An 18,983-nucleotide genomic window follows, 5' to 3' on the forward strand; every position below is an offset into this window, starting at 1 on the left:
CCCATATATAGTCACAAATTCTCTTATGTTAGGGACATCACAAATAAAAGTCACGAAGCTTTTAGTTCATTAACTTAGAAGTGTATGCACTCGATGGTGGAATATGCCATTTGAAAAGCATCATACCTTTGTATGCTGACAGTGTAATTTTGTGCGTATTTTCATTTACCTTTCTTAAAGCAGTGGAAAACAGTATCAGACTAAATATGCTGTAACTGGTCAAATATATAACTAGATGTTTGCAGTATCAGTACATCCCAAAATCTGTTTGATACTACTGCTGTTTTGCTCCTAATAGTTAGGTTTCCTTCTCTTTACTTGGTGGCCTGCTGCATCCATGTAAATTTGTCTTTTTTTGTAGTCCCAGCACCTTTAGCACATAGTTTCAAGTTTCCCTGTGCTTGGAACAGAAGCATCTGTAGAGAGGAGATACCTTGCAAGTAAATGTTCTACTTAATATCTCTCCTGGCCTCTTCACTTCCTTTCCCTTTATCCTGTCCTATGATCCAAGCTCTTCACCAATCACTCACTATGAAGAAGCATTTTTTGCATATTTCTTTGAAGATCCTACAGCCTTCTACAGGTAGGCCATAGTCTTCACAGCCCAGCTAACTTTTTATCTACTGTGGTCTTGGCTCTTTCGCTGGGGAGATTAACTGCAGCTTGTTGACAGTTTCCTAAACACACTAGAACTTTCCCAGCAACATGCATATACATGTAGCTTATGTTCTTCAAACACTGGCTCACTCTGACCCCTCCTGAGAAGGGCAGATTTGGCACTCTGGTGTTGGTGGAGCAGGATGATCCAACTGGCAACCTGTGCCTGAGTCTGGTCCATAGAGTGGTTCACTTTTTACTGCAGTCTTCTGCAGCCTGTTGCTCTGACCACTGGTTTCTTGTAGTCTGCTCAAGAAGGCCCGAGAGTTCTCCATGTACGTGCTGTGCACCTCTGTTTAAATTTCTAAGCCAAGTTGCTGAACACATTAGAAGACCAAAGGAAAGAGAAGGACTCAAGATTAACCTTATATGTTCTGCTGGTCATTTTTCTTCTCAGTCAGCAGTGGTAAGAGTACTGTGTTATATAACAGCAGTAGTCACATGATTTACTGGCTTGCAATTGCTAGCTTAAAAACATTAAATAAAACCCTGACATCTGTTTGGTCTTGCCAGTTTTTTTAATGTACTCTTATTTATCTGTGAAGGAGGTCCCAAAGATCACCCTTACCAGTGAAAGGGCACAGCCCCCACCCAGTCCTCTTTCATTCTCTTGAAAAATAAAACTATCAGCAAGAAAAATCTACTGTAATAAAAAGTAAAACCTTCAGAAATTAATATTTTACCTTAGTAAATCAGTGTCCTAAACCTCCATTAAATCTTTGTGACAATCCAAGGGTGTCCTGATTGTAGGAGGTAGTATCTGAAAGGAATTTTAAAGTATGATGTGGTAAGTAGTCAGGTCATACACCTCAGCATAAGGCTATGAATTTGTGGCATGTAAGGCCTGCATCAAAATTTTTCAGAACAGTAATATGGAAAACACATCAATATTTAGATGATACCCATCAGTGGATATCTACAACTATGACTTCAGTATTGCCATAAAACTTCACATCCCCTATAGTCACCCTAGAGAAGTGCCCTGGAAAAAAGCGGGAGTCAAATCCTGAAACCCAGTAAAACCTGAAACACTGATAAAAAATTAGGGTAACCATACTTTCTTCGCAAACCACATCCTCCAGAAATTGCTTCTACTAGTTTTACTCTTGGGTGAGCGGGATGGGGGGAAGCATTTGTTGCCATTTTACCTTTTCATGACCTTCATTTCCCAGTTTGTGCAAGGCGCTCATAAGTCTGTTTACCCTGAAGAAACAGATCAATGGTGAAATCCAGGGAGTCAGACAATGGGTCTCATTTGAAGCTATCAGGAAAAAGGTTAATGATAAATCCCCAAGATGCTCACATCTTCCCCAACATGCTCAGCCTTTGCAGGGGCAGGAAAGAAACATGCCAAGCTGACAAAACCAAAACTGGAGGATTTGGTAAGTTTTAGTTTGAACTGCGAGATGGCAGAATTCAGGGGCAAACTGGATTTTTCTTCTTTCCTTTTTTTTTTTTCATAAACGAAACTGTAACAAACATCGTAATTACTCATGGGTAATTACTGGAGTTTGCCAAAGATACCGGAAGCTTTTCCCTGAAATGCACCTGCAGCAGGTAGCATGTCCTACAGATTTGGCCCCATTGGTCTTCTTAATGTCCTGGCATAGATGTAGCAGGAAGGGTTCACTTCTGCTGTAAATCGAATATGTGACACCTACAGTAACCAGGTGCATACACTTTTGATGCATATTTATACGAGTAATATTGCATATTATGTAATATAAAATGTGTAGTATACAGAATGTTTTTCATTAGTTTTATCTGAAAAAGTTTACAATGAAATCAAGAATTTTTTAAAAACCATATCAATCTGAACAAAATGTAGTCCACTGACTTCTTAAAAAAATCTGACCATGCCACTTTTACAGTGTTCTATAACTTTGATGTTTGATTTTAAGGAGTTTTTATTAGACTTGTAAACAATTTTACATTAATTCATGTCAGAATATGACTAATGTAAGTTAGGTATGTCACATATGCAAATTATGAATGTCTGCCTAACTATTGGACTAATCTCTTGCATTTTTAAATTATGTGTTCATTAGCATTAATAATAAAAATAACTATTCACTGACAGAAATATTTTTATTGTTTTCTGAAGTGGATATAAAAATTTGAAATACTGACAAATCATATACTACTCACACTGCATGGCTATATTATGAATTGTAATGAAAATATGTCTAAACTTTTATTAACTGGTATTAATAAGTTCCAAAGATAATTGGTTATGAAATAATTTTATAATTTTGTCATTTTAAGAATTTATAATTTAAAATTCTTCATAGAATCAAATTTTGTAACTTTCCTGGCCATTTTATGACAACAGAAAAATATTATTTTCAAAAAAAATTTAGAACTTCATATTTTCATAGGAGATGGAAACAGACTGTGAAATTAATGCTCCACTTCAAGCACCTCCAAAGGTTATGAAGATCCTTCCTGTTGAACTAACTACTAAAACAATCTTGTTAAATTTGTTTGACCAAATTTTAAAGAACAGACAGACAAAGAATATGGCAAGCTCCTTAATATTTGCAACTCATTATTAAGTATCTTAGAAGCATTTGACCTTTATAAAAGTGTTCATACTTTAGTTGATGTATTTCACTTACAAATGTCTTCATAGGAAGATCTATTTGTCACATATAGGTGAGATCATTTAATATTTGTTTATGTATATACTCAGTTTATGAGAGAAATCAAATTATTTTTAGTTGACAGAATAAATTGATATTGTAATACTTAGTATACAAGTCAAATACCTATAAATTACTGTATTTATAAACATATCTATGCATAATGCATTTTTATCTCTGCGTGTACGTACATACACAAATATACATATATTACATAAGCAAAAATATTGACCACAACATAAAAGATGCAGAAGAAAAAACTAGAGAAGGTATAGTTGGGAGTAAAAATACCAGAAAAATTGAGTACATGTAATTTACTGAGACTTCTGTGCTTTTGCCTGAACTGAAGAACTTACAGCTTTCATAGAAGTAACCAAATTTTCCAACTGTTCAAGGTCTGACCATGATTACTCCAGTCTTCCCAACGAGTTGCAAAACCCACAGTAGAATCACATTTCATGGCACTCCTACAGAAGAGCAGGACTGCCAACTATGGGGTCTTGGCCAAATTCCAAATTAAATAATTACAAATAAAAATCTGTTTCCTCTGTTCTTCTCTCTTCCTGTCAATGCATGAGTTAGCAGAGCATATTGCCCTGTTCTGCAGTTTCACACTTTGCGGGGAAACATCTGCTGTGTCTTGCACTGGAGGAAAGTGCATTTCAATACTAGAAAATGGGAGCCTGGAGGAAAGTGCATTTCAATACTAGAAAATGGGAGCCTTCCAAATCCATTGTCAGTTTAGGGTATTTGGGAGTGTTTCAGGATGAAAAGCAGAATTTATATGTAAAATCAGTATCTTAACACTCAGAGTTTCTTTAAGCATATGTCAACTCAATGTTAAGTGGATCTAAATCACCCCTTTTTAACTGACTTTGTTAAGTTTTATAAACATGTTTTAAAAGGCTTTTAAATCTTTGTGTATCTTTTAGTTGTATAGTTAGAAAGATTTATTATAATCTGGAATTCATTAAATAGTGCTCAATTATTTGAATAAGCATTAAGGATGTCTACAAGGTTGAGTGCAGAAAGCCATGAGCTGCAGACATCCGTGTGCTCCAAACTCAAGCTAAAGTAGTTTAATTGCTTCCAGAGCAAAGCAGACTAAGATCTTGGGTAGAATGAGCTAGTGTCCATCTGTTGTCATGCAGGTGGCTCCTAAGTGATATGTAACTGCTTACAAAAGCAAGGCTAAGTACTTGAACCATTTGACTGTACAAATATAGCAAGTTCATCGTAATTTATTGGCTGTATTAAAAAAAAAAAAAAAAAGGAGGGGTTGTTTGCTTATATTCAGAAATTTCATAGATTGCTTTGAGTTGGAAGGAACCATAGGCAGGGACACCTTCTACTAGACCAGGTTGCTCAAAGCCCCATCCAACCTGTCCTTGAACACTTCAGGGATGGGACATGGACAGCTTCTCTCAGAACCTGTCCAGTGTCTCACCACCCTCACCATAAAGAATTTCTTCCTAACATCTAACCTAAACCCGTCCTTTCAAATTTAAAGCCATTCCCCCTTCTCCTGCCACTACATGCCCTTGTAAAAAGTCCCTCTCCAATACTTCTCCAATACATTTGATTGCATTTGTTTGAAAGAATCAACAAAGAACTGGCAATATTTGTTTTAAGGTATTTCATTACTTAAATGCACTTCAGGAGGATTTGACAGATGAGGAGCAGTTGAGATATCGGGGTCTCCTTACCCTGGAGAAAAGAAGGCTGAGGGAGGATCTCATTGATGCATATAAGTACCTGACAGGGGAGTAAAGAAAACAAAGCCAGACACCTGTCAGTGATGCCTAGTGAACAGAGAAGAGGCAGTGAGTAAAGATTGAAATACAGGGAAATTCACTTATAAGAAAAACATTCTGTAGCGGAAGACTGGAACAGGTTTCTCAGAGAGGCTGTGGAGCCTTAATCCTTGGAGATACTGAAAACCTGGCAGAGTACAGCCCTGTGCACCCTCCTCTGTAAGTGATCCTGCTTGGAGCGAGGTGTTGGAGTACATGATCTCCAAAGGTCTCTGCCAACTTCAGCAATTCAGTGATTCAAATGTAGTCCATTCTATCAAGTGTGTAAGTCCCATCTGGACCTAAAAACACTGCCACTGTCAGAGAATAGACATGAGATCAGACAGACAGGTTACTGCAACAGAAAAAAAGTTTCCATTTTTTCCCTTCCATGTTCCTATTTCAGTGTTGGTCAAGTTTTTTTCATTAATCACTTTAATTAATCATTAAAAATATACTGTGAGATTATAGATAAAAAACTGATGTTTTCATAGCATTGAGCAAGAAAAGCTGTACTTGTAACTACAAAATTCAGTAGATATTTTGGAAAGTTTCTCTTAAAATGCACCAAAACTGTCTTCCTTGTGAGATAGCTGGACAGCTGAAATAAATGGAAGTTTGCCAGGTAAAGATGTGTTGAGCTTTCTTAGAAAATGGTTTAGTTTAGTTTAGTTCAGTTTAGTTTAGTTCAGTTTATTGTGGGCAAATGCATATCAGATATAGTGCTAATAATACTAGGTAGGTATGTTTACTTTTAGTTTTAAATAAATATTCAAAGTCTACATGTCTTCTTTCCGTAGACTAGCATATCTGGGGTTTGTCTACCGCTTTATATCCTTCAAGAGGGATTAAGTTATGACTGGGCCTCTCATTGCATTAACTCACTGTATAGCCAGTATGAAGCCCTGATCTCTCAAGAATTTGTTTTTCTGAATATTTTTTTCTATAACCGGATTAAATAATATGAACTACTGCTTCTTTTGGAGGGTAAGAAGCAAAGGAATATCTTATTTGTAAGGTGACACTAGAGCTACTGTATACACTTTCCTCCATTTTGTCCCATAAACAATTGTATGCATTTCAAGTGATGTTGAAGCGGTAATTCTGTTGCTCAGAAACCTTTCACTTTGTTGTGCTTCTTGAAAAGTGGGAAGGAAGTTGTGAAACACACATCATATATATACAGATGTCAAGTACAGTTAATGAAGATAAGCAGATGCATTCCTTAACAGCAGTTAAGCAGAAGGAGGGAACACGTTGTCCACTTTGATTAGGAATTTTCTCTTCAAGGCTCCTTGCTTAAAAAGGCTTGTCAGTTCCTTCACCTAATTTTTATAAATATGCTTTTATATTACTCTTTAAAATGTATACCACATTAAAAATTACACCAGACTTCTATGTAACACAGGATTATAGATTTGCAGCTGCAACTGCAGTGTAAGTACTTAAGATCGTGATGTTTTGCTGTAATAGGCACAAAATACACACCAAAATCTACTGCACAATATTTGAAAGATGTTAAAATCAAAGTTATCTCACACTGGAACTCTACAAAATATTTGTCATACATATGACTCTCCTTTGAGTATGTCCCAGAATGAGATTTTTCTCTTTTTGCAATGATAAAAGCACTAAATTATCTTTACATATTGGCCCATTACCACCACTGACCTTCACTGCTTGTAGCAGCATACACTACTAGCCTTTACCTAGTTTCACACTGATGGCTGCAGACCACCTTAGTGGTCTTTGATTCATCAAGGCAGTTTTGAATTCTAATACCATCTCACACAGTGCTTCCATATTCTATTTCATATGTAATCCATTAAGTGTACACTGTGTATAACCAGTCCAAGTCAATTGCAAAAGTACTGAACAGAACGACATGCGCAAATGATTCTTACTTGAAATGTAAGGTCTTGCTTGAAACAATCTACCAATGTGAGAGAGATAGCTCCTGTTTAAGGATGGTTTTAAAAAATTTTGAATTTAGGACAATATTAGAGTGGTTACTTTTTAGATAAATTTTCTCCATGGTGTTCATGAGGACATCCTATATGACAAAGTCAGGGAAAAGTCAAAGTCCAACCTCTAAGCTAGTCAGTCCTTATTCCTGTCTCATGTAAATCAAACACATCATTGTCCAAACTACCACTGCATGTAAAGACACTCTTGAACAGATCCCTCTTTCTGTTCATGTTCCTGCTGTATCCAAGTGATTCTGTGCTGCCTTCTGCCAAAACTACCTTCCCATTCTGAGTTTGGACAACATGGGTTCTGAAACACGATAGGGGAGGAATGGAAACTTAATTCTATGTCTGCAGGGGCCTCTTTTAAAGACCTACCCTCTGGGATCTCCCTTCTCTGAAGCAGAAGACAAGCAGAATTGGTGTCCTTGTCATGGCTACTGCTTTGAGCACGGTCAATTCAACATTCTGGGCCTGAAGAAATGGTTTCTTGTTTGTGTGCAAGGGACAGGATTGGCAATGCTGAACAGAATAGTATTCAATGGAGCTATGATCAGGGAAGGGAAGGGAGCTTTAAAATCTATTCTCAGGGCTGCCACATTGGCAGCTCACTCGGTGAAACTGTAATAGAAATACTTTCTTGAACAAAAAAAGACAGAGGCAGAGGGAATAGTTTCTGATGCAGCTAGGTACTATGTAGATTATACAGCTCGTGGTCCTCAGGTTTTAAAAGGCACAGCAGCCTTTGCAGTCATGGCACATGACCCTTAATATAGCACAAAACCCAAACTGGAATGACACAGGATTTCTCAGTGGCCTTGTACTGCCACATGCCTATTAAATCTGCATTGGGCATGATGTGGACTCCATAGGCTCACACAGATGTTGGAGGACAATTCAGATGGAGATAGATTTTGTTTCTTCCAAAGCTGATCTACTTTGAAACCATTGAAACTGGTATAAGAACCAAACCAAATCCCAGCAAGTGAAGAAAATTGAGGGGTTTATTTACAAACCCATTCTACTGCTCTGAACCAAATTGCTGTAGACAAGATCAGAAGCACTTAAGGAAGAATGATTCAGGAGGTATCTAAATTTTTCATACAGTTAGCCTATCTTGATTTAATCTATATATGTGTTCACCGTTTTTATAGCTATTCTCAGCCTTCTCACCTCTCTATTTTTTTTGTTTGATTTCTATTTATTTTTCAGATTATTAGTATTTCTATACTTTCATTTAGTGAGAAAGCTGTAATTTTAATTCTAAGTTTTCATCACATATTTGTGTATTGTGATTGTTTATTTGGGGAAATCTTTTTAGAAAGATGTTGTAAAGTTCCAAGTGACTAAAACATGTAGGAGAACCCTTGTGTAAGGCAGAGTATATAATATATATCCTTAGCCCACACAGGTATCATGGAATCAGAGAATGTCTCTGGAAAATTCCAGGGATGAGACTCAGTAATGTAAATAATTACTTGCATGTTGCAAATATTTATTTGGAGTAAATAAAAAGTAAGAGAGGTTCTGGTGCAATGACTCACCTACTGACTGATATAGTAAACAATTACAAACTGTAAAAATGACTCCATTAGATTTTTGTAATTTCATAGTTTTTCACAGAAGAGTTATTCACTTCCTCACCATCTATTTCCTCTTCTCAATATAAATAATGTCACAATAAATCCTCTGTTCAATGTTTCTCATTAAATGATACAAGTAGGAACATCAGAGCCAAAAAACAGCTAAGAAAACCAGGAATAGTGTGTCATAGTGTGGCTAATATGCTAAGAGAACCAGACACCCTGTAATGTCTGACCTATCACTGGTGTCAGAATACACAAAACAGTTTAAAATACCACAAGTTACAGTAATGACTTTACTTTCATTAAAGAGAGAAGCACTTTATTGCAACCATTTTTTTAGTACATGAAAACAAACTTGCTTAGGATCTATATTGAACCATGCATACATCAAACAGCTGCACAACTCTGGATTGTGTACAGCCAGCTCCACAAGGGAAAGCAGCATAGTCATGTTACCACAGATGATTGACTAGCCCTTGTGCAGGACATGGTTAATTAGCCTGAGCTCATCACCAGAATAATGCTGCTGTGCTGCTTATCAGATCTAAGGTAGCATCATCCCCATGTCACGCCATATAAATACAGATACCAGCTCTCTCAGAGCATACTGAAGAATGGGCATATCTATACAGTAGAAAAAGGGCAGAAGGGCTCAAATATCCAGTCTGATCCCACCAATGACAGAGTCTACAGAGTCTCGCAGGGTTATTTCTGCTTCAGGATAAGTAGTCCCACTGAAAATTAAACTTGTCTTTAGAGAAACACCCAAACTAGATTTAAAAACTGCCAGTAATTCCACACTTCTTAGGTGAAGCCTAAGAATATAGCCTAAGAAAAAGGTAAATATATCCACTAATGTAATGGATTGCTAAGAAAAAAAGTACCTTTATTTTTGTTTGAATTTTTAGCTTCACCTTTTTGACAGAGGAGCTTGTCAGACCTCTGACTGTTGGACTGAACAGCTCTTTGCTGTTTGTCCTGTTTTGTGTACCGTGACCAGTTATCCTTAAGTCATCACGTTGATAAGCTAAGTAGATTGCACTGCTGGAGACTTTCCAGGTCCTTAATATTCCCATGGCTTTTCTTTGACCCTTCTCCAAATTATTCACATCCATCATGAATTCTGAGCACTAGAACTGGATGCTCTATTCCAAGTAGCAATTGCTTCTCTGCCAAATGTGGCAATGACTTCACCTTCCACTTCTGTCCAGTGGATATACCTAACGATAGTATTTGCCTTTTTTTTTTGTCTATATGATCCCAATAAAGTGTTATGACATGTCCTCTTCAGAATCTGTGCTTCATAGGAAAGTCCTCACTCCTGTTTTTATGGCTTACATTTCTGTTCCTATATGTTAGACCCTCTATTTGGCTGTACAGACAATTTTTTGTCTATTCTTGCTTACACAGTGTCCCTGGATACTCTTTGTTGTTAATCCATCTCTTCTTAATTTTTTCACTCCTGTTATCTATGCGTCATCACCAAATTTTGTCAGAATGTTATGTCCTTTTGCCTAATCATTGGTAAAAATTCTCAATGACATAGAGCAAAAAAATAGTCCCTCTGGCATCTCATGGAAAACACAGTTAATCAAAAAAGACACAGAAACCCTCTTTTGTTACAATTATGTATGGAGATAAACAGTTTTGCATCAATGTAATATGTGCTACATTGACCTGTTTTTCTGTAGTGTATTAATGATCTCATACAGTACCAAGTCAAACCTCTACCAGAAGTTCCTCAGTTCTCCAACCAAATTTGGATCTTCATTCAAAATATTCAGTAACTTTGCCAAGATAAATTTTTCTCAATTTTATTGACTGAAATAATGATATTAACATTTCTTAGTAGTTTTAATCAGTATATGTATATTGATCCATTATTTGTCTAATACTGTACTCTAACTGCCAAGCCTGTATTATCCAGGTCTGCAGGGCTTTTATCCCTGCATTATCCAGGTCTGGGTTTTTTTCTGTTTTAAAATAATGGCACAATATTAGCTTCTATCCAGTCCTCTGGAAATTCCAAGGCTTCTTGAAAATCAAGACCAGAGGTTCTTTACACTAATCTCAACATTAAACTTGATAAGGGTTTGGTTGCAAGATGATTGCAACTGCTAACTTAAGATCATGTGATGTCTTGCACCTGTACCTATCCTTAGTACCACTGGAGGATATCAGATCAGCATCACCCAACAAGAAGACATTATTCTTTTTTCTCCTCAGTCCATAATACAGAACTGAAACACTTATGACTGCCTTTTCTGTGTCAGCTATTGCAATTCTATTAGTGTCATCCTGCCTTTATTATTGTTAGTATTGGTTTTGTTTGGATCTACTCAGAAAACACTTTTTCTTTGACCCAGATGGTTACAGGCTTCCACTTCCAATCCTTAATCTTCATTAATTTTCTTTATGTGCTGGCTTCTATGCTGTTCACTGATATCACTCATAAATATATCCATGATTTTACTCATAAATATATCTTCTTTTTTATTATTTGATCTGTTCTGATTTCTCTTACATTAAAACCTCTTCTTTTCTTAGATCAAACACTCTGTTTTCTTTGGAATACTGTCACTTTTTCATCATCTGGTAAAATATTTCTAAGTAGGTCCTAGTTATTCATAATTCTTCTCATATTATTTCTTCGGACTGGATCTTTGTATCATACTGAATGATAAGAGTCAGTACTGCACATACAACTAAGAGATGCAGACTGAATAGAAAAGGCTGCCACTCTCAGATGATTCAGGCATCCTGCCACTTTGACCATCCGGCAATGGACCAGTGCAGGCTTAATGGGAGCAAAGAATCCCAGAAGGATCTGGTTACCATTGCTTTGTACAGAAGGTAGTGAAAGCATTCCCATCCCCAGATAGTAGTACCACCATCATGTAAGAAGACAAAGACACACAGAAAAGTTTTGCTTACACTGAAGAATTAAACTCTCATGGCATTCAACAGCTACATCTTCATAACAGAATATACCAGACTAGTGTCAGACATAGAAAAAAAATTCATTTCTCTTAGAAGTTAGTTGCAGTCCTTGATGATCGTTTTAATAATGTGTACTGTTTGTGCATGCTTAAAATATGTTTTCACCTCTGCAAGAAAAAAGTGGCAGCTTTTTTTATAATTATTCCTGCTTTGAGGCAACGACAGGAAGCAACAAAAATAAAAAGAAAAATCCCTCATACGGTGCTTGGGTTGGTTTCTCTTTGGCTGTGGTAAGTAGAAGCTTTAGTGTGCATGTTTGGACACATATATGAAGGCTACAACTTACTCTGTTGTCTGATCCCAGGAAAGGGCAGAGTATAATTTCATTCTTTTTCTTGGCTCCACATATCTAGGCTGCCAGCACGTATGCTTCTTGTAGCACCTCTGCAAATATAATATCAAGCCTTACAAATCCCAACTGTTCTTTTGATGTGTGGCACTAGTGTTTTTCCAATTAGCCTTCCATGACACCACTTTCATGGTAGATCAGCATGGTCAGACCAGAGGCCAGATGTGCCAGGTGGAAATAATCTCCACTAACTCTAAATGACTGCAGAACAGATACCTACATAATCATGCTAGGTTTGCTTTTTAGTCAGTGGAGAAAAAGAGGCACCCTCAAATTGAGATCTATTTTAACTATTTTGGAGATCTGTATCAGAATATCACAGGGGGTCTACTATTTTCCAACAATAAAATGACACTTTAGCAGTAAAAAGAGTTTAAAGGGAATAGCTCAGATGTACATGTTCTTAAAAACTGTTATTCCCCTGTATTGGGCACTCCAAGAATATCTTTTGAGCTCTTACAGAATATTGTACTTCTTGGAGAGACAGGTGAAAATAGAAACCAAGTGCTCTTAGCTGAAGTGTTCTTGCTTTGAATCTTCTTGGTCTTCAATTCCAGAAGAGATTTAGAGACATTTGGGAGTTCTGTTTTTCCTAGACAGCAGTGAAAACCTTTGTTTATAGATCTTTCCACAGGAAGACTACCAATAACCATTATCTTTCATTAACCTTAAAGGCCAAGGGAGAAAACCTGCCTCTAAATCAATTGAAAGCAAGGTATATTAATTGGAAAAGGAAAAGAAAGTTTTTCTCAAGCTAAGTTTTACCCTAAATGTAACCAATGTCAGAGACCAAATGTATTCAAATATGGGATCTTCTGTTGATTTCATGTGAGAGGTACAAGAAATAGTGACAGGCCTCAGTTACTTATACCCTGTGGTTACTAAAGGAAAATAATGCAGTCTTTACCTCCCAACCTTTTCCAGTGTGCAATGTTTTTCTCCCTTCCCTATATGCTTGATGAAATCATTTTGACTGTAAAACTTAATTGGCTTAATGCAGTTTGGCATAACTGCCACCTTTTCTGAGATGAGATAGTAAATTGCTTGGACAACACTCTCAGGCACATGGTGTGATTATCCAGGTGTCCTGTGCAGGACTAGGAGTTGATGATCCCATTGGGTCCCTTCCAACTCAATATATTCTATGATTCTATGATATTTGGTTCAAGGAACTTAAAGGCTCTACAGGTATTCCTGGTTAGGCATGATTTGCCCTTGGCAAACCCCATCATTTTCCTCCATGTACCTGGAAATGGTCTCCAGCAGGATTTGCTCTATAACTTCCCCACAGACTGAAGTAAGACTGACTGGCCTGTAGTCTTCCAGATCCTCTTCCTTGCACTTTCTGAAGATGTACATGACATTTGTCTTTTTCACATCTTCAAGAACCTCCTGCATTCTCAACCACTTTTCAAAGATGATGATGAAGAGAACCTCAATGACATAAACCAGATCCGTTGGCAATCTTTGATGCATTCTGTCCAGTCCCATGGTTTTGTATATGTCCAGTTTGCTTAAGTGGTCTCTAATTCCAACACACCCTACCTGGGGTAACATTTCTTTCCCCCAGATTCTGCCACAGAGATTATGGAAGCTGGAAAGGAGACCTTGCCAGTAAGAACCAGATCATTGAGTCAATCTATCTTTTCCATATCCTTCATCATCAAGTCATCCATCCTATTCATCAGTGGATCTGTATTTTTTGTTGGTCTTCCTTTTGCTCCCAATGTACTCAGAAGTCCCTCCAATTGCCTTTCCTATCACTAGTCAGTTTAAACTCCAGCCAGGTTTGAGTTTTCATAATTTTACCCCTTCAAGCTCCAGCAATAATTTCCATACTCCTCCTTAGCTGATTCCCATTTCCCCTATCTGTGTATTTCCATTTTGTGTTTGAGCTCAGCCAGGAGTTCCCTGTTCAGCCAAGTTGGCTGCCTGCCACACCTGCTGTTTCCTGCATATCCGAATGATCTTCTTGTGCTTTGAGGAGTTGTCCCTGGAGATCATTGCCCTGCCCTGCTCCTTTGAGTGAGGCCTTGCTGCAGAAGTCACTGCCAAAGATTTCAGCATTTCTACAATTCTGCTAGAAGAACAGTTTATATTAGGGTTTCCTAATCCACTTCAGACAGAGCAAACCAGGTAAACTGCTGAAACAAAAGAAATTAATCCAATTAATTTTCCCTGAAATGAGTTAAGGGAGTACTCACAAATTGCTTTACTGGCTGGATATAGGGTGGCAAATAGCATAGAGGTGCTAACGAACATCTGGAGGGAAACAGACCACTGAAGGTCAGTGAATCTGTCTTCAAAAGCTCAAATTGGCAATACTTAAAGCAAAATTAGGAAAGGTTGATCTGGTACCAATCAAAGTAAGTACTTTTCAAGTTATATCACAGAACCCCCAATACACAAATTTATATTCACATTTATATATATATGTGCAATAATTGAACTAAGAATTTTAAATTCATTTTGATATTTTAGATACCTTATGTACCTGTAGAGACCTGGGGTAGTTTGACACTTTCTCTAAATGTCTCTTATTAACACTCTTATTAATGTTTTCTCTTAAATATTTCAATATTAATTCACCTGTGAGAATGAAAGGTTCTGATAATAATTCCAAACATGGATTTTAGCCCAAATGAGTGGCAGTATTCAAGATCATCTCAGACAAGGCTAATACTTTGAAGTCGCATCTTCATGATCTGGATTATATATTCAACTTTCAAGGGAAAAAAAGTAGAAAGTAGAATTTATTTTTTTTTTTATGGATAATGCCCTGAAATATCTGCAAAATAAAAACTACTCTGGTTATTAAGTGGTGTTGAACTAATTGTACTCCTTCCCTGTAGACCCACTGAATATCCATACCACTGGATCTACATGCACAACCGCCCCAGCAGTGATTGGAATGACTTCTGGTTTGTTCTCATCTTGCCAGCAGGCTTGCAAGGTTTGAAGAACAGTAGAGCTGGAAGCTCTCCGCAGTTACATATAGGCCTTGTTATTGTGCAAAATCACAGTTCCTGGCCTTCAATGTACCATTACTCTATGGTTAAAAATGTGTCTCTGAGTGGTGTGTCCTATTGACCACCACTGCAACTTTTTAGGCTGAGATCCACTTGGGAAATGGCTTCTCCCTTACTCTTAACAGAAACAATGTAGAGCCTTTATAAAACCTTGTTGGTGCATCTTTGTCATGAGTGATCTGAGTCTCAGTTTATTAGGACTGTGAGTGCTGGCATGCTAGGCAAACATTGGGAGAGACTTAATGTCTGGTGCCCTGGGTTTGGTTCTGTGATACCCCAGAGGCCACCTCAGCACATGGGTTCCTTGAGTTACCTCCGCCAAAATTTCAAGAGATGGCCATAGTCCTGATCTATTAGTCTCCAATTAAAAAATAACTAACCAAATTTTGTATTTACAAATACAGATTGAATTTACAAATAGTTTTAATCATGTTTCTGGCAAATAACCAAACTAATAGGGGAAAATATTACTCAGTTCTAGCCTTATATTTATTGCAACAGTTTTATAAAATTCAATAACAAATAAATTATAAACATCAGTGCTTTGAAAAACAGAAAAGGCAGCAATTTTCCTCTCTATTTCAAATACATACACTGTATAGCCAGTTATTCCTTGGCTAAAAATTCTAATGTTCTCTCCACTGTTTGTGTTTTCCTAACAATTTTGCCATTGTTAAGTCTCCTCCCCTTTACTGGAAATAACATTTCATTTTTCCCTCTCTTCAAACATCCTACTTTGCAGATGAGCAGGATACAGAAAAAGGCACACCTACTTACTGAATCTAAACATGCCTGAGTTATCATGACATCTTCAAAGTGCTCCTCTTCCTTCCACTGTCCCCCACCCTTGTTGCCACATCCATATTACGATTGCTTTTGATGTCAATGTGTCTGCATTCCTGGTTCTAGTGTCAGCCATCATTTAGAATACTTAAAAGAAAAATTGAAAGAGGAAGAACAAGTCAGACTAGGACTATGTTTTGTTGTAGGAAGCCTTCAGAACATGAATCATTTTAGACATAGGAATAATCAGATTAAAATCAGGGGCTTTAAGCCATTTGTTTTAAGAAGCTGTGAAAATAACTTACAAGACCAAGGACCAAGAGCCAAATCTGGATCCATGGTTTTGTACACATAGCATAACTTGGCACATTGACCTGTGCTAGGAACCAGGAACAAAATACACAGATTAATGGTATCAGCCATGCTAAAGCCCGAGTGGTGGTTTTCAGTTGCCTGAACACCTGTGACTGGAATAATTGGAGGTGTCCTGCCTGCTATCCCCAGTATCCTTTTGTGTACCACAGTTGATGTGCTCAATGTAGTGGGTGGTGAGAAGCCTCCCTAAGGTCTCTGCGTCATCTCCCACAGATCCCCTCCCCATCCACCCTCCCTCAGCCAGCAGTAAATGACCAAACTTGTTAGTTACATTCCTAGTGACATTTTGGATACAGTCCCACATCTAAACCAGTGAACATCCTGTGATAGTCAGCTTCTAAGCACTCACAAGATTGATACTATTTTGGCATAGCTGAGCAGCTCAACATATGTTTACACATAATTGGAATTTTAAATTATGCTTCTTTTCCAAGAAACTCAGTCTGGCAGGTAGACTCACTGCACACATAACTAACTTCTAAGGCACAAACTCCATGAAGAATACAGCAGTCAAAACCACCTTCCTTCTAGAATTCAAAACTAAGGTATTTGCTATGCAAAAGAATGGATTTACTATTAAAAAAAAAAAGTTATTAATTGTCTTATTTCTTTCCAGCCCTTTATATACTAACTCAAGAGACACAGTACCTTCTAAAAAGTAGGGGATGATAACACTTTTTTCAAATGTCAGTTTGCCTTTTTTCACCTGTAAAAAGTGTACCAGACATTAGGCTGCAGGCTGCTTACGACACGAAGCAAAGCTTATTCATCCCTGTTGTTCATCTGTGCTATTATACAAAAATCAAAAGTGCAGCCAAGGTTGATGTGTCTGGAGAAGAGCAGAAAACTTATTACTCTTCTCCAGCAACTAGGACACTCATTCACAAATGTGGGCTTCTTGTTCCTACTTGAATTTCTTCATTTGACCTGAAACAGCCATCAGCTAGCATGAGCACTGAGTGCATTCATGATTTTCTTTTCTTGCTGAATTATGCAAAGCCCTGAATGTGAAGAAAAAACCCAATGAAATCTGTCTTTCTTCACCAGAGAGAATCCCTCATTAACGCATTTCAAAAGTCATCATGAAAAAGCTGGATTTGTTTTCTGAGACTAAGCAGGATCTATTCGAGTATTTGTTTAGAATAAGGATAGTAAGGTCACTACAAGTCAGTCAGCAAAAGTATTTAATTCAGAAATCAAATTATTTTGGATTGCTATTTGTATTTCTTGTCATATATGAAAAGAGCAGAAACACAGTTGCAACTTGTGAGACAGGCTAGGAATTATTTCTAAATTTGGATTTTTTAGTGTAGCGTAGGTAGTAAAGACACATCAGTGTTAACACTGGCACAGATACACACAAATTTAAAATTGTTGGTGGAAAAAGTCTTTTACATCTCTTAAAACAAACTGTAAATAAGACTGAGTCTACCTGAATGCCAGTGTGAAAGATTGCCTTGCTAATCTGGGATTTCTCTCATTGTATTCATGTATTTTTGTTCTTCTGCACTTAGAAAATTTTCTAAAATATGTTGGGGAGGTGGTTAATACCTTGGGCCTCTACAAAAATATTTAAATTCAGTTTAATTTCCAGTACCATCTACTCTCCTTTCCAACTCTAAACAAACAATAAAACATGTCTTAGATTTCAAGCCTAGAATTGCACATGTGGGTTCTTTTTCTTTAAGTAAATTTATTTAACATTTTTAAAAGAACTGTGGAGAGGATTATGTCTTCTTCATATACAGGGCTCTTTTAAATAGAATAATTAACTTAAGATAATTACATAACGGGTGTTTTCAGTCTCAAATTCCAAATACAGTCAATACATATGTGTGCACATTTCTGCAGAACATCATGCGGAAACTCTTGGAAAATCTAGCCTCAGCAACCAAGGGAAACTACACTCTTATCACCATGCTGGTAAAACCAGCAATGCCCTGTCTGCACTGGCACCTCATCTATCAATAAGGTCACGCAGAGCAGTTCACAACCAAGCAGGCAGCATTCCTACTCCAAGGCAGAGGACCTTTACTTCCCAGACTACACATTACACACAGCTTTTGCCTGGTCCAGGCAGCAAGAGGAAAAGTATGCTGGATGTTTACTGTTCCTCAAAGTTCTTGAAAATACAGAGTTATCACTGGCCATGTTGCTTCCACATGGCTGCATTTTCTGCCTGGAAACTTAATTATGGTAGATTTAAGAGAATTTTAAATATTCATCCAATATTCAGTGTGGAAATGCTGAATGATATTCCAATCTCCTCTCTACATAACCATTGCAGCATGGAGATCAACTGCACAGGAGGTTCACTGAGAACATGTCCCATATGCAGCACGTTTCATATTTACTTTCACATTTAAAACTTGAAGAGGGTAGATTGAGATTAGATATTAGGAAGAAATTCTTTACTATGAGAGTAGTGAAGCACTGGAACAGGTTGCTTGGAGGAGTTGTGGTTGCCCCACCCCTCCCCCATTCCTAGGACACAAGGAATGCCCACTTTCCTAGGACATTCCCTAGATCACGGAAACAAAGGCTCCCCAGGTGAGTTTGTGTTGTGGTGCATGCACCAGGCACTGGTGTAATCCCTTGGTTTATTAATAAAAAGTGGTTGAGCAGTTCAAGCAGAACTGAGCTTGAATGGATGCCCTCCTTCCACGAATTTCTTTTCTCAAAATGATTCAGAAGCAGGGGCCTGGTTGACACCCCCATTACCTCACGGACTATGCCACTCATCACAGAATCACGTAACTGTTGAGGTTGGGAGGGACCCTGGTGGTCGTCTGGTCCACCATT

The 18,983-nt window shown here is 37.5% G+C and overlaps 1 protein-coding gene across 1 annotated transcript in view; it reads right to left on the reverse strand.

Annotated features, from left to right (window-relative positions):
- Window positions 1-15,497: 15,497 nt before the first annotated feature.
- The window catches only part of SLAIN1 (SLAIN motif family member 1), a 95,361-nt gene continuing 91,875 nt past the window's right edge, over window positions 15,498-18,983 (reverse strand). The window contains exon 6 of the mRNA XM_032680795.1: window positions 15,498-15,953. Within this exon, the coding sequence (XP_032536686.1) occupies window positions 15,935-15,953 (19 nt within the window). The 3' untranslated portion in view covers window positions 15,498-15,934. The remainder of the gene's footprint in view (window positions 15,954-18,983) is intronic.

This window comes from Chiroxiphia lanceolata, chromosome 2 (assembly GCF_009829145.1).
Source record: "Chiroxiphia lanceolata isolate bChiLan1 chromosome 2, bChiLan1.pri, whole genome shotgun sequence".
Classification (NCBI taxonomy): Eukaryota; Metazoa; Chordata; class Aves; order Passeriformes; family Pipridae; genus Chiroxiphia; species Chiroxiphia lanceolata.